At 37.4% G+C, this 13,775-nt stretch overlaps 1 protein-coding gene and 1 non-coding gene across 12 annotated transcripts in view; both read right to left on the minus strand.

Annotated features, from left to right (window-relative positions):
- The window catches only part of ELF1 (E74 like ETS transcription factor 1), a 183,517-nt gene that overhangs the window by 21,216 nt on the left and 148,526 nt on the right, over positions 1-13,775 (minus strand). For all 11 annotated transcript variants that reach the window (XM_058276616.2, XM_058276609.2, XM_058276614.1 and 8 more), the window contains exon 4: positions 8-115. In XM_058276616.2, coding sequence (XP_058132599.1) covers positions 8-115 — 108 coding nt within the window. The remainder of the gene's footprint in view (positions 1-7; positions 116-13,775) is intronic.
- LOC111765220 (U6 spliceosomal RNA) lies at positions 12,313-12,417 on the minus strand. The gene has a single exon (XR_002797619.1). It is a non-coding gene; the product is annotated as a U6 spliceosomal RNA (small nuclear RNA).

Genomic DNA, 13,775 nt, shown 5'->3' on the forward strand with positions numbered 1-13,775 from the left:
CACTCACTTGTTCGTTTTTCATCTAGCACAGGACCAGGAGAATCCATATTGAGAAGTGCCTCAGCAGCCTCGATAGTTTCAATAGTTTCATCCCCATTATGACAGGAAGCTTCAACTAAAATACATTTAAAGAAAAAAGAGAATTAGTTACAAGACACCTGTTGCTTTTAAACTCAGACTGCTGATCTCTTGAATTAGCATATATCACTTACTACTACTTGGGTTTATATACATATTGGATAAACATTTAAGTCTATTAAAAATATGCTTATCAAATATTGCCTGGCTTTTTATTAAAAAAGAAAAACCATTTATAAGATGCTAAGGAACAAAAGGGTAAACAAAAGAGGTTCATAATCTGAAAGGAAACTATTAGTAATATCTCTGATTTTTTTTTTTTTAGGAGGTACTAGAGATCGAATCCAGGACCTCATACATGGGAAGCAGGCATTCAACCCACTGAGCTACACCTGCTCTCCTCTGATGATTTTTAAGAATAAAAAAGATGGTCATTGGACTTGAGTGTAAAGGATCGCAGAATGACAGAAATCCCAGCTGTACAACTGGGCAACTCATTTTTTCTCTGTAGACCTCAATCTCTAACAAGACTATGTTGATATTCTAGGATTCCTTTTCAGCTCTACAACTAATTCCAGAACTTTTAGTTTCCTAAAAGAAACTAACATGGATGGGTGTCTGTTCATCTCTGAATCTTCATCCATTCTACCTAAATAGTGAATTACCGCCATCTCCAAGAAGGTTTAATTATAGTCCAGTATTAGAATCTGAACACACTTTGATAATTATAATATTCTGGTACTCTTCTTCAAGGGTAAACAATGGAACATTACCCTCAACTAACTGTGGCTAAACCAAAGACACCCTGGATATTCCTGACATTTCTCTGCATTTCAGAGATTTGTCCAAAATAGTGGCAGAGTGAATTCCTAGAGGGCCTTTAGCCCCTTAGCTCTAGGATGAGCACTAAGAAGTAAAGAGTTACAAATACCGTCATTTCACAGATAAATGTGCTCCCTAAGTAAAGGATTGGACACTCAGCTCATTAAAGCCTTAGGCTTTATATTGCAATTGCCTAAATGTGATGTTCATCGTCCATAATCCCCTGAACTTACTTGATGTATTTCTCCCTATCTGTGATAAAAATTACATAGCTATTTTTTAAAGTCTTTCAGATGGTTGGGCCAATAGTAAATAACTGAATATAAATTTTGAATTTTATACAAGGGTAAAAAGTAAATACAAACATAACACTTGACAAAAAACTTTTTTCTCAATCAATAGTCTGAAGATTATCTTTCCCCCCAAAGAAAAATAGTCTATCTACATCATCGTAAAACAATATATATAACTGCTAAGATTATAATGATAGATTAGTGCATTTTCACATGCTCAACCCCTCTCCATCAGGAAGAAATTCCAAGCAAAGAACATTTCTTCCATAAAATAATGACTAGCACTGGGAGTACCCACAACCTGCCAAGCCAGAAAAAAGAAAAGCCCTCTCTTTCAGAAATGACAGCTATATCGTCAGAATTAGAATTTTAGCCTTGTTCCCTCTGCTAATGTATTTTAAATATCTATAGGCCACATGGAGGGATCAAGGAACAAGAAGACAGCCAGAATAAAAAGAAGGAAAAACGGAATGAGGGGGGCAAGAAGGCGACCGAGTAATGCATTCCAAGAATCAACTTGTCCTATAGGGCAGTCAGTAATTCAAACAGAGCTATCTAAATTACCTGTCTAGGGCACCAACCCAGGAGACCAGAAGAACATTCTGCAACATCATTCAAAGAATGGAAGAAGACTGCCAAACTGCAGTGAAAATTCGTGAGTAGAGCACCCCATGCTGTGGGGGCCCATGCCCATTCTCCACTGGTGACAAGAGCCCAAAAACGGGAGGAAAAGACAGTGGTCACCAACTGCAGCTACTGATTAGTAAGTTTGGCTGGCTAAAGTATAATTCTAAGAACAGCAAAAGTTTGAGCCTGTCCAAGTCAGAAAGAGGCAGCTGGCTGCCCTTTTAACTCCACCCCCGACATAAGGAGAAATGGGGCTGACTGAAAATCACAGTGAAGGTAGGCTCAAGCATGGAAGAAGCTGGAGGCAGCGGACCTGCGCCAGCCTCTCCATGCAATTGCAGGGCCTTTTAAGTCAGATGGACTGAACACTCGGACACCTGGGGCTCCATTCCTACACTCCAATAGGATACAAGGGGAGCTGTGTTTCCTCAGCCTCTCCAGGCAACTGACGGCGATTTCTGATTACATCAGCTGGTTTCTTGAGCACTTTGGATTCTATCTCCATCCCCACAACCCTATAGGATAGGAGGGGGCAGGTGTTTCCTTAGCCTTTCAGGGCAACTGCAGGTGTTTCTGGCCTGCATGAACTTGACTGTTGGATGATGTGGCTCCACTGCCACCCCCGGATAGGACAAGAGAGGGGCAGTGTTTCCCTAGCCTCTCTGGGTAACTGCAAGTGGTTCCAGCCCACACAGATTGAACAGTTGGACATCTGTACTTCCATCCCTGCCCCCACTAGAATAGGAGGGCAGCTGTGTTTCCTCAGCCTCTCCAGGCAAGGGCAGGCAGACAGAACCTACACAGACAGAACTGTGGGGTGTCTGTGGTTTCATTCCTACCTCCAAAGGGAAAAAAGGGACAACAGTCCCTCAGCCTCTCAGAGCAAATGCAGGCCGATTCCGCCCATATGGATTAGACCGTTGGGCACTCCAGAGGGTCCATCCCCACCCCTAGCAGGAGAGTAGGGGAGCCAGTGCTAGTCAGTCTACCTGGACAACTGCAGTCATTTTGAACCCGCAGGGTGTAGATTTCTGCCCACACCTGTAGCTTTATCCCCACCCCAGGGAGGGGAAGAAGGGGCTTGAAGCTTCATCAGTCTCTCAAGCAACTACAGAGGGTCTTGACCTGCACAACATGGATTATTACACACGGCTACTGCTCTGTCCCTAACCCTGGCAGAGAAACTTCATTGGTTCCTGGGTCAAAGCAGACAGCTTCAGCCTCCACAGCTTATAGCACCAACTACATCCTTTGCTCCTAACTACACAACCATCAAGGGAGAAAGGGCAAGAAAGCCCTAAACAAAAAAAGAAACTGTACCCAGAATAAAGACATCTAGTAGGCCAGATGTCAAGACACCAACAAAAAATTACAATCCACTCCAAGAAAGAGGAAGATATGGCCCAGTTAAAGAAACAAGATAAGCCTCAGATGACATAAAGGAGTTGAGACAACCAATCATAGATGTTCAAACAAATCTCCTTAATAAATATAGTAAGATGGCTAAAGATGAGCACAAAGAAGATTTTGAAATCACAGAAAAAATAAGCAGATCTTATGGGAATGAAAGGCACAATAAACGAAATTAAAAATACACAGGAGGCATATAACAGCAGATTTGAGGAGGCAGAAGAAAGGACTGGGGAATTCGAAGGCATGGCCTCTGAAAGCAAACATACAAAAGAAGAAATGAAGGAAAAAAATGGAAAATATTGAACAGGGTCTCAGTAAATGAGTATCCCAAAAGGAAAAGAAAACGAAAAAGGGACAGAAGGAATATCTGAAGACATAATGGTAGAAAACTCCCCAACCCTACTGAAAGATATAAATATTCCTATCCAGGAGGACAATGTACTCCCATCCAAACAAATCTGAAAGACCAAGTCCTAGAAACATGCTAATCAGAATGTCAAATACCAAAGGCAAGGAGAGAATTCTGAAAGCAGCAAGAAAAAAGTGACATATAACATACAAGGGATACCATATAAGATTAAGTGCCAATTTCTCATTAGAAACCATAGAGAAAATTCTTAATCTCTCAATCTATGTTTCCCTTGATATACACAGCTGCTATTTCTGGCTATTCTTGCACATTTACTTATTTATTTATTAAGCAGTTTTATTGGTCTAATAATGAAGTGATAAATGCACAACTATGTGATTATACAATGGATTGTACACTTTGGATTAACTGTATGCTTTATTAATATGTATCAATAAAATTGATCTGTTAACAGAAATTTTTAAAATTACAAAATAAAATGACTCTAGGGAAGCAGACTTGGCCCAGTGGTTAAGGCATCTGTCTACCACAAGGGAGGTCCGCGGTTCAAACCCCGGGCCTCCTTGACCCGTGTGCAGCTGGCCCACGTGCAGTGCTGATGTGCGCAAGGAGTGCCATGTCACGCAGAGGTGTCCCCGCGTAGGGGAGCTCCACGCGCAAGGAGTGCACCCCGTTAAGGAGAGCCACCCAGAGCGAAAGAAAGTTCAGCCTGCCCAGGAATGGCGCTGCACACATGGAGAGCTGACACAACAAGATGACCCAACAAAAAGAAATACAGATTCCCATGCCGCTGACAACAGCAGAAGCAGACAAAGAACATGCAGCAGATAGACACAGAGACCAGACAGACAATTGGGGGGGGGGGGGGGGAAGGGGAGAGAAATAAAATAAATAAATCTTTAAAAAAATAAAAAATAAAATGACTCTAAAACAAAAAATTACCAGGAAAAAAAAAAAGTAACCAAGGAGGCAAGAAAGCAGTAGTATGATATATTTAAGATACAGGAAGAGAAAAACTGCCAGCCAAGAATCTTATATATGGCAAGATTGTCTTTCAAAACTGAGAGGAAATTTTGAATATTCACAGATAAACAGAAACTGAGAGTCTGTAACCAAGGAACCAATTTTGCAAGAAATGCTAAATGGAGGGCTACACGCTGAAAAGAAGAGATAGGAGAGAGAGGCTTGGAAGAGACAAACTAGTAGAATGGATAAAAAATCATAAGCCATCTATCTGCTGTCAACATGAGACTCATCTTAGACCCAAGGATACCAAACGACTGAAAGTGAAGGGCTAGAAAAAGATATTCCATGCATGCAGTAACCAAAAAAAGCTGAAGAGGCTACATTTACATCAGATGAAATAGACTTTGAAGGCAAAACTATTGTTAGAGACAAAGAAGGACATTACATATTAATAGAAGGGACAATTCACCAGGAAGAAATAACAATCATAAATGTATATATGCACCTAACCAGGATGCCCCCAAATCATGAGGCAAAACTGAAAAAGAGAAATAAATATCTCTACAGTAATAGTTGGAGATTTAAATATATGAAGGTCAATAAAGAAACGAGAGTTTAAATAATATGATAAATGGACTAAACATAATAGACATATATAAAACATTACACCTCAAAAGAGCAGGATATACATTTTTCTCAAGTGCTCATGTATCTTTCTTCAGGATAGATCATATGTTGGGTCACAAAAAAGATCTCAATAAATTCAATAAGACTGAAATTATACAAAGCACTTTCTCTGATCATAATGGAATAATGTTGGAAATCAACAAGAGGCAGAAAAGGGGAAAATTCACAAATATATATGGAGATTAAACAATATATTCAAATAAACAGTGGGTCAAAGAAGAAACTGGGAGAAATCAATAAATATCTGGAGACAAATCATCAAGAGGACACAATATATCAGAACTATGGGATGTAGAGAAAGTAGTGCTGAGAGGGAAATTTAGAACCCTCAATGCTTACATTAAAAAAGAATAAAGAGCTAAAATCAATAACCTAACTAATTACACAGCTGGAGGAGCTATTATAGAAAAAGCACAACAAACTATTCCCAAGCCTAGTAGAAGGAATGAAATAAAGATTATAGCAGAAATAAATGAGATTGCGAAAAACAAAAAAATGAAAAACAGAATTAAAAGTTGGTTCTTTGAAAAGATTAACAAAATTGACAAACCATTAACTAGACTGACAGAGAAAAAATGAGAGAAGATGCAAATAAATAAAAGAGATCATAAGAGGATACTATGAACAACCTGTATGCCAAAAAACTAGACAATGTAGATGAAATGGAAAAATTTCTATGAACGTATGAACAACCTACACTGACCCTAGAAGAAATAGAAAACGTCCACAAACCAGTCACAAGAGATTGAAACACTCATCAAACAACTCCCCAAAATGAAAAGCTCAAGAACAAATGGTTTCACACGAGTTTGACCAAGCATTCAAAAATTTAAAACCAATCTTACTCAAGCACTTCCAAAAAACTGAACAAGAAGGAATGCTAGCAAACTCATTCTATGCAGACAGTATCACCCTAATACCAAAACCAGATAAAGATATTATGAAAAAAGAAAATTACATACCCATTTCCCTAATGAATATGGATGTAAAAATCTCAACAAAATACTCACTAATCGAATCCAACAACACAATCAAAGAATTTTTTATTCACCATGATCAAGTGGGTTTTATAGCAGGCATGGAAAGGTGGTTTAACACAACTGAAAATAAATCAGCATAATACACCACATTAATAAATCAAAGAAGAAAAATCACATGATCCTCTTGATTGATGCAGAGAAGATATCTGAAAAAATACAGCATTCTTCCTTATAAAAATATTATAAAAAACAGGAATTGAAGGAAACTTTCTCAACTTGATAAAGGTCACATGTAAAAAACCCACAGGTAGGGAAGCAGCTGTGGCTCAATTAGCTGGGCTCCCATCTACCATATGGGAGGCTCTGGGTTCGCGTTCCAGGGCCTCCTTGTGAAAGCAAAGCTGGCCTGTGCACCATGGAGAGCTGATGGCCCGTGCGCCACAGAGAGCTGGCACAGCAAGATAATGCAACAAAAGGGAGACAAGTAGATACAGAAAAAACACACAGCGAATGGACACAGAGAAGAGACAGCAAAAGAAAAGGAACAAGTCGCAAGGGGGGGAGGGGAGTAAATAAATAAATAAATAAATAAATAAATAAATAAAACCCACAGGTAACACTGTATTCAATTGTCAAAGACTGAAAGCTTTCCCGTTGAGATCAGGGACAAGACAAAGATGTTCACTGTCACACTCTTCTTCAATATTCTAGCTAGAATAATCAGACAACAAAAAGAAAAGGCATCAATATTGGAGAGGAGGAAGTAAAACTCTCCTTATTTGCCAATGATAAGATCCTATACCCTAGAAAGTCCTGAAACATCTACAGCAAAGCTGCTAGAAATAATAACCGATTTCAGTAGAGTATCAGGATACAAGATCAATGCGCAAAAATCAGTGGTGTTTGTATATACTAGTAATGTGCAATATGACGAGAAAGTCAGGAAAAAAACTCCATTTATATTAATGACTAATGAATCAATTATTTAGGAAGAAACTTAACCAAGGACATACAGAAATTGTATTCAGAAAACTATAATGCATTGCTAAAAGAAATAAAAAAGGATCTGAATAATTGAAAAACATTCCATGATCATGGACTGGAAGACTAAATATCATCAAGATGTCAATTTTACCCAAATGGATATAAAGATTCAATGCAATCCCAATAAAAATTCTACCAGCTTTTTAAAATTTGATAATTGGAAAACACAACTATCACATTTATTTGGAAGGGTAAGGGGCCCCAAATAGCGAGAAACACATTAAAAAGGAAAAGCAAAGTTGGAAGACTCTCACAGTCGGACTTTAAATCACATTACCTAGCCATAATGGTAAAAACAGCATGGTTCTGGCATAAAGGTAAACACATAGACCAACGGAAACAAACTGATGGTTCAGAAACAAAACCTCACATCTATAGTCAAGTGATTTTTGACAAGTCTGTCAAACCCACCCAGCCAGGACAGACGAGTCCATTCAACAAATGGTGCTGGGAGAACTAGATAACCACAGCTAAAAGAAATAAAGAGGAATCTTTTCTCATACCTTATATAAAAACTAACTGAAAATGGATCAAAGACCTAAATATAAAAGAACCATAAAGCTCCTCAAAGAAAATATAGGGAAACTTCTTCATAATCTCTTGGTAATGGGAAGGAGATTTGGCTCAACAGAGCATCTGCCTACCACATGGGAGGTGCAGGGTTCAAACCCAGGGCCTCCTGACGCGTGTGATGAGCTGGCCCACACGCAGTGCTGATGCACGCAAGGAGTGCCGTGCCACGCAGGGGTGCCCCCACATAGGGGAGCCCACGTGCAAGGAGTGTGCCCCATAAGGAGAGCCACCCAGCGTGAAAAAGTGCAGCCTGCCCAGGAGTGGCAATGCACACATGGAGAGCTGATGCAGCAAGATGATGCAACAAAAAGAGACACAGATTCCCAGTGCTGCTGCCAAGAATATAAGCAGACACAGCATACACAGCGAATGGACACAGAGAGCAGACAACTGGGGGGATGGGGAGGAGAGGGTGGGGAAGGGGAGAGAAATAAAAAATCTTTAAAAAAAAACTGTTGGTAGGAGGTGGATTCTTAAACCTTACACCAAAAGCACGAGCAATGAAAGAAAACATGAACTTCCGTGATTCAAATCACAACACTTTTGTGATTCAAAATACTTTGTCAAGAAGGTGAAGAGGCAGCCCACTCAATGGGAGAAAATATTTGGAATCCACGTCAGATAAGGGTTTGATTTCCATTCTATATAAAGAGATCATACAACTCAACAATAAAAGAGCAAGCAATCCAGTTTAAAGATGGACAAAAGACTTAGACATTTCTTCAAAGAGGAAACAGAAATGGCCAAAAAACACATTTGAAAAAATGTTCAGTATCACTAGCTATCAGGGAAATTCAGATCAAAACTACAATGAGATATAATCTCATACTTATCAGAATGGACATTATTAAAAAACAGGAAAGAGTAAGTGCTGGAGAGAATATGGCAAAATAGGAACACTCCTTCAGGTGGGATTGTAAAATGGTACAGCCTCTGTGGAAGACAGTTGGGTGGTTTCTCAGGAAGCTAAATATAGAACTGCCATATGATACAGCAATTCCTCTACACAAGAATATATCCAAAAGAATTGTAACTGTAACATGAACAGATATTTGCACAATGATGTTCACAGTGGTATTATTCACAATTGCCAAAAGTGAAACAACCCAAGTGTCCATCAACTAATAAATGGATAAATAAAATATGGTATATACATATGATGGAATGTAAGAAATGAAATTGGTATATATAGGATAACATAGCTGAATCTGAAGACATTATGCTAAATGAAATAAGCCAGACACAAAAGGACAAATATTGCATGTCTCACTAATGTGAACTGAATACAAAGAATAAACTCATGGAATTAAAACCTAGAGTATACATTATTAGGAGTTAAGAGGAGGGCTACAAAGGAGTACTGATGCTTAACGTATGTAGAAGTTTTAGTTAACTTTACTGTAAAATGTGGAAATGGATATAGTTGATGGTAACTGTAGGGACTAGCATCTAGTTTACAAATGGGATTGTGGCTGAAAAGGGTAGTCTAGGTACGTAAATGTCAATTGAAAGAAAGCCAGAAAATAATCTAGGGACTGAATAACACAGTGCACCCAGAAGTGGATGAGAGTTGTGGTTAATAGTACAAATGCAAGAATGTCCTCTGTGAACTAGAAGAGATGCACGTCACTATTGTAGAATAGTGGGAATGTGGAGAAGCATGGGAAAAATAAAATTAATGTAACCTATTGACTATAGTTAACAGCAATACTGTAATATTCTTGCACCAAAGCCAACAATATACACTGTGTTAATAATAGGGCGGTATGGAAAAAACACGCCAAATGTGTGCTGTGGATCACATCAGTAGTAATAGTCTAATGATATGATTTCATAATCTGTAATAAATGTTCTACAATGGTATGGTGGGTTAGTGAAGGGGTGCTATCTGGGAATTCTACACATGTTCATGATTGGTTTGTAAGTTCACAAATTCTGCAATAAAAATATATTTAAAAAAAACAAACAAACAACCAAAGGGGGAGAATGAACATAACATTTTCCCCGCTGTGCACACGCATGAAAGTGCAACAGTTAAACCAAGAGAAGGAAAACATAAGTTTGGCTTTGACTTTTTAAAATTCAACTTAGGAAGAATTACACCCTAACATCATCATTGAAAAAAAAGGCAACCACAAATTTGACTTCAGAAGAAGAAAAGTCTGATTTTTTCATGTAATTTTTGCATATTCCTCATCATTTTTAAAAGTTGGAGTTCATGCTCTCTGTTGGAATGTCCTTGCATCTCACATCTTTCCTCCTGTTGAAGTCTTATTCAGGTGCTATTTCATTTGTGAATTTTCCCAGATCTCACGAGTAGAAACAGATACCATTTCAACAGTTTCTACTGTACTTTATTTAGGCATTTATAATATATAGCATGGTTTCTATTACCCTTTGGGAAGAAAAAGAAAAAATGAAAAGACTGATTGTGGTGGGGTGATGTATGGGAACCCTAAAGGATAATATGCATGTTTGTTTTCTAAGACCACAACTTTTACCATGCACTTGATTATGCACGTTCATGTATAAATGATATATTAATAATTTTTTTAAAAAGAAAAGATTGTTAGTCTAGCATGGAGTTTTTATCCCTTCATGAAATCTTCTTCTTTCAGGGGCCTTAAATTTTCCATAAGGCAAATGATCATATTTCTGAACTATTACAAAAAAATACCTAGAGAAAATGAATAGAAATTTTCACTTTTTTCTATTTATAAATGTATACCTTTAAAAAAATTTTTACCCTTTGAAGATGTAAAACACTGAACAAACTAGAAGACTATCATCCCCAATTCTAATTTTTTAAAAAAAAATCAGTTAATTTTTCAATTATATATTTCTACAATTAAAAGTAAAAACCCTGCATACTACTTAAAACCAAGAAAAATAAGTACATCAAAACTTCTGGCAAAATGACCAATGAAGGAATGGGAAATTACTCCAACATAAGACTCCTAGTAAAACTTTTACAAATGTAAGCCAGAATAAAAAGCACTCCTTTGTCAACACTTTGAAATTCTAGGAACTGAGGAAAATATCCTACTAAGATTAATTTTTTTAAAAAATCATACAAACACAGGATTGACTATTCAACAATTAACATCTGCTAAATAATATTTATACCATTCTAGATATTCATTTACATATGAATATTTTTAAAATTTTAATATCTGCTGGGTAGATGAAAATTATAAATTTAGTATGTATAACAAGTTACCTATAAATTTTTTAAAAAAAGGAATTTCAAACCACTTCTTTGTTAAACTTTTTATAACAGAAATTTTCAACATATATAAAACTAGAGACTCATATAATGAAGCCATACATCCAACCCTCAGCTACTAATGTGGATTCCAAGTATGTTTTCTCATTTTGTAGGCTGGATTTTTATTTACATGACAAAGAACCGTGATGCACTAAAGTTTTAAATTTTTAACTCTTGTTTAGTTTTCATTCTGTTGCTCAGGGCTTTGGTAAAAAGAAAATCTTGCCAAAAACAATATTCTGAAAATGATTCCCTGTTTTCTTTTGGGATAGGGGTTCTTAACCAAGGATCCATGAGCTTGAATTGAAATTAACAACAACATTAATCTTGTGGGGACATCTTAGTGCAGATGTGATATATTTATTAAATAATACACAGTATAGTGTGGACTTAGTAAGGGGTTCATGATTTTCACCTGACTGGCAAAGGGGTCCATGGAACAAAAAAGGCTAAGAACCCCTGTTTTAGGAGTTTTATAGTTTTGGTTCTTATATTTGGGGTGTTTGATGTATTTTGAAAAAAAATTTGTATATGGCATGAGAGTCCGCCCTCACTCTTTTGCATATAGATGTACAGTTCCCAGGACTATCTGTTGAAAAGATTCATCTTCCCTACTGAGTGGACATGACACCACTGTCAAAAGTCCATCAGCTATATATGTGTGGGAATCTTTCTGTACTATCAATTCCATTTGTCTATATTTCTGTCCCTGTGCCAGGACCATATAGTTTGAAACACTGTAACATGAAATTAGGTTTTTTTGTTGTTTGTTCATCAAGATATTTTCTATAACTTTTAGAAAAATATAAATTCAAACTATGTCAGAAAAATCTAAATGTGTGCACATTCATGAATTGAAGTAGATGTAAAGAAAATTACCAGGAAGTTCTATAATAAAATATTACCAGTTGTTACTTTGGTATGGGGTAAAACATGCAAACATTATTGGTAAGGTAGAATTTTCAGCGTTATTTTATATATTTCTATACTGTCTTAACTATTTAAAATAATGACATGTTCATGTCTTGACTACTTAAGAAAACTGGAAAATATAGTCGATAAAAATCTATTGATATTGTCCTTTAAAATATAAATTTACTGAAAGGTACTCATTACAAATTTTTAAAAAAGATACACTGAAATAAAATCCTTTTGTTTCAAAAATACATAATGCAATAAAAATTTGGTGAAAAAAATATGGAATACTTTATGAATTTTTGTGTCATCCTTGTGCATGAGACATGCTAATCTCTGTATCATTCCAATTTTTGATATACGTACTGCTTAAGTGAGCACTATGCAATCAGTTTTAAAATCAGTTTTGTTCATTTTTTTCAAGATGGCTTTGGTTACTCAGGGCATTTGGGCCTTCAAAATAAATTTGATGAATGGCTTTTCCATTTCTTAAAAGAAGGCTGTTGGAATTTTGATTGGGATTGTGCTAACTCAGTAAACCATTTTCAGCAGAATTGACACCTTATGGTATTTAATCTTCCAGCCCATGAACAAGGAATGTCCTTCTATTTAACTCTTCTTTAAATTTTTATTGCAATTTTTTAAATGTTTTTCCATGTACAAGATCTTTACATGCTTAGTTAAGTTTATTTCTTTTTTTTTTTTTCAAAATTAGTAAACTTTATTTCAATTTCAAAATATAAAGTAACAGACAAAAGGCAGCTTTACAAATTATGGATGCATACTTTAAAAAATCCTGCTCAGGCACGTTTATCTTATTTAATCCCAAGAAAAAACTCAACTGATTCTCCAGTGTGCTGAAAGATGAATAAATGAGCACTGTGGTGGTTAGACATTATTATTATTTTTTAAAGATTTATTTATTTTTTATTTATTTCTCTCCTCTTCCCTCCCCCCACCCCGGTTGTCTGTTCTCTGTGTCTATTTGCTGCGTCATCTTCTTTGTCCGCTTCTGTTGTTGTCAGCGGCACGGGAACCTGTGTTTCTTTTTGTTGCGTCATCTTGCTGTGTCAGCTCTCCATGTGTGCGGTGCCATTCCTGGGCAGGCTGCACTTTCTTTCGCGCTGGGCGGCTCTCCTTAACAGGGCACACTCCTTGCACATGGGGCTCCCTACGTGGGGGACACCCTTGCGTGCATCAGCACTACACATGGGCCAACTCCACACGGGTCAAGGAGGCCCGGGGTTTGAACCATGGACCTCCCATGTGGTAGACGGACGCCCTAACCACTGGGCCAAGTCCGCTGCCTAGACATTATTTTTGAATTACAAAAAGAGATATTATGTTTATAAACTGGTCTGTTACTCTGTTAAATTCAAAGGCTTTAACGTTTACTTGATCATGTTAAGATTAGGGCTTCGATTTGACCACGTCATTAGGGCATGCAGAGTTGAGTCCCTGCCCTGTTGGTGGGCTATATAAATGGATGCTCAACAAAGAATACAGAAGTAGATACACAGAGGAAGAGAGGCAGGTCCATTGACTTGGTAGAGGACCCAGGAAGAGAGATGAGCCACAGACCTGATAGTTTACAGCTGACTTGTGAAGAGACCAGAGCAGCTAAGTCCAGAAAGAAGCAAGCACCAGGAAAAGAGATGAGCCTAATGGCAGCCTACAGCTGAGATCAGAAGAAGCTGGACTCAGGGAGCCTCAAGAGAGAAGAGAGAGGCTGAACTCTT

The sequence above is a fragment of the Dasypus novemcinctus genome, chromosome 15, assembly GCF_030445035.2.
Source record: "Dasypus novemcinctus isolate mDasNov1 chromosome 15, mDasNov1.1.hap2, whole genome shotgun sequence".
Lineage (NCBI taxonomy): Eukaryota > Metazoa > Chordata > Mammalia > Cingulata > Dasypodidae > Dasypus > Dasypus novemcinctus.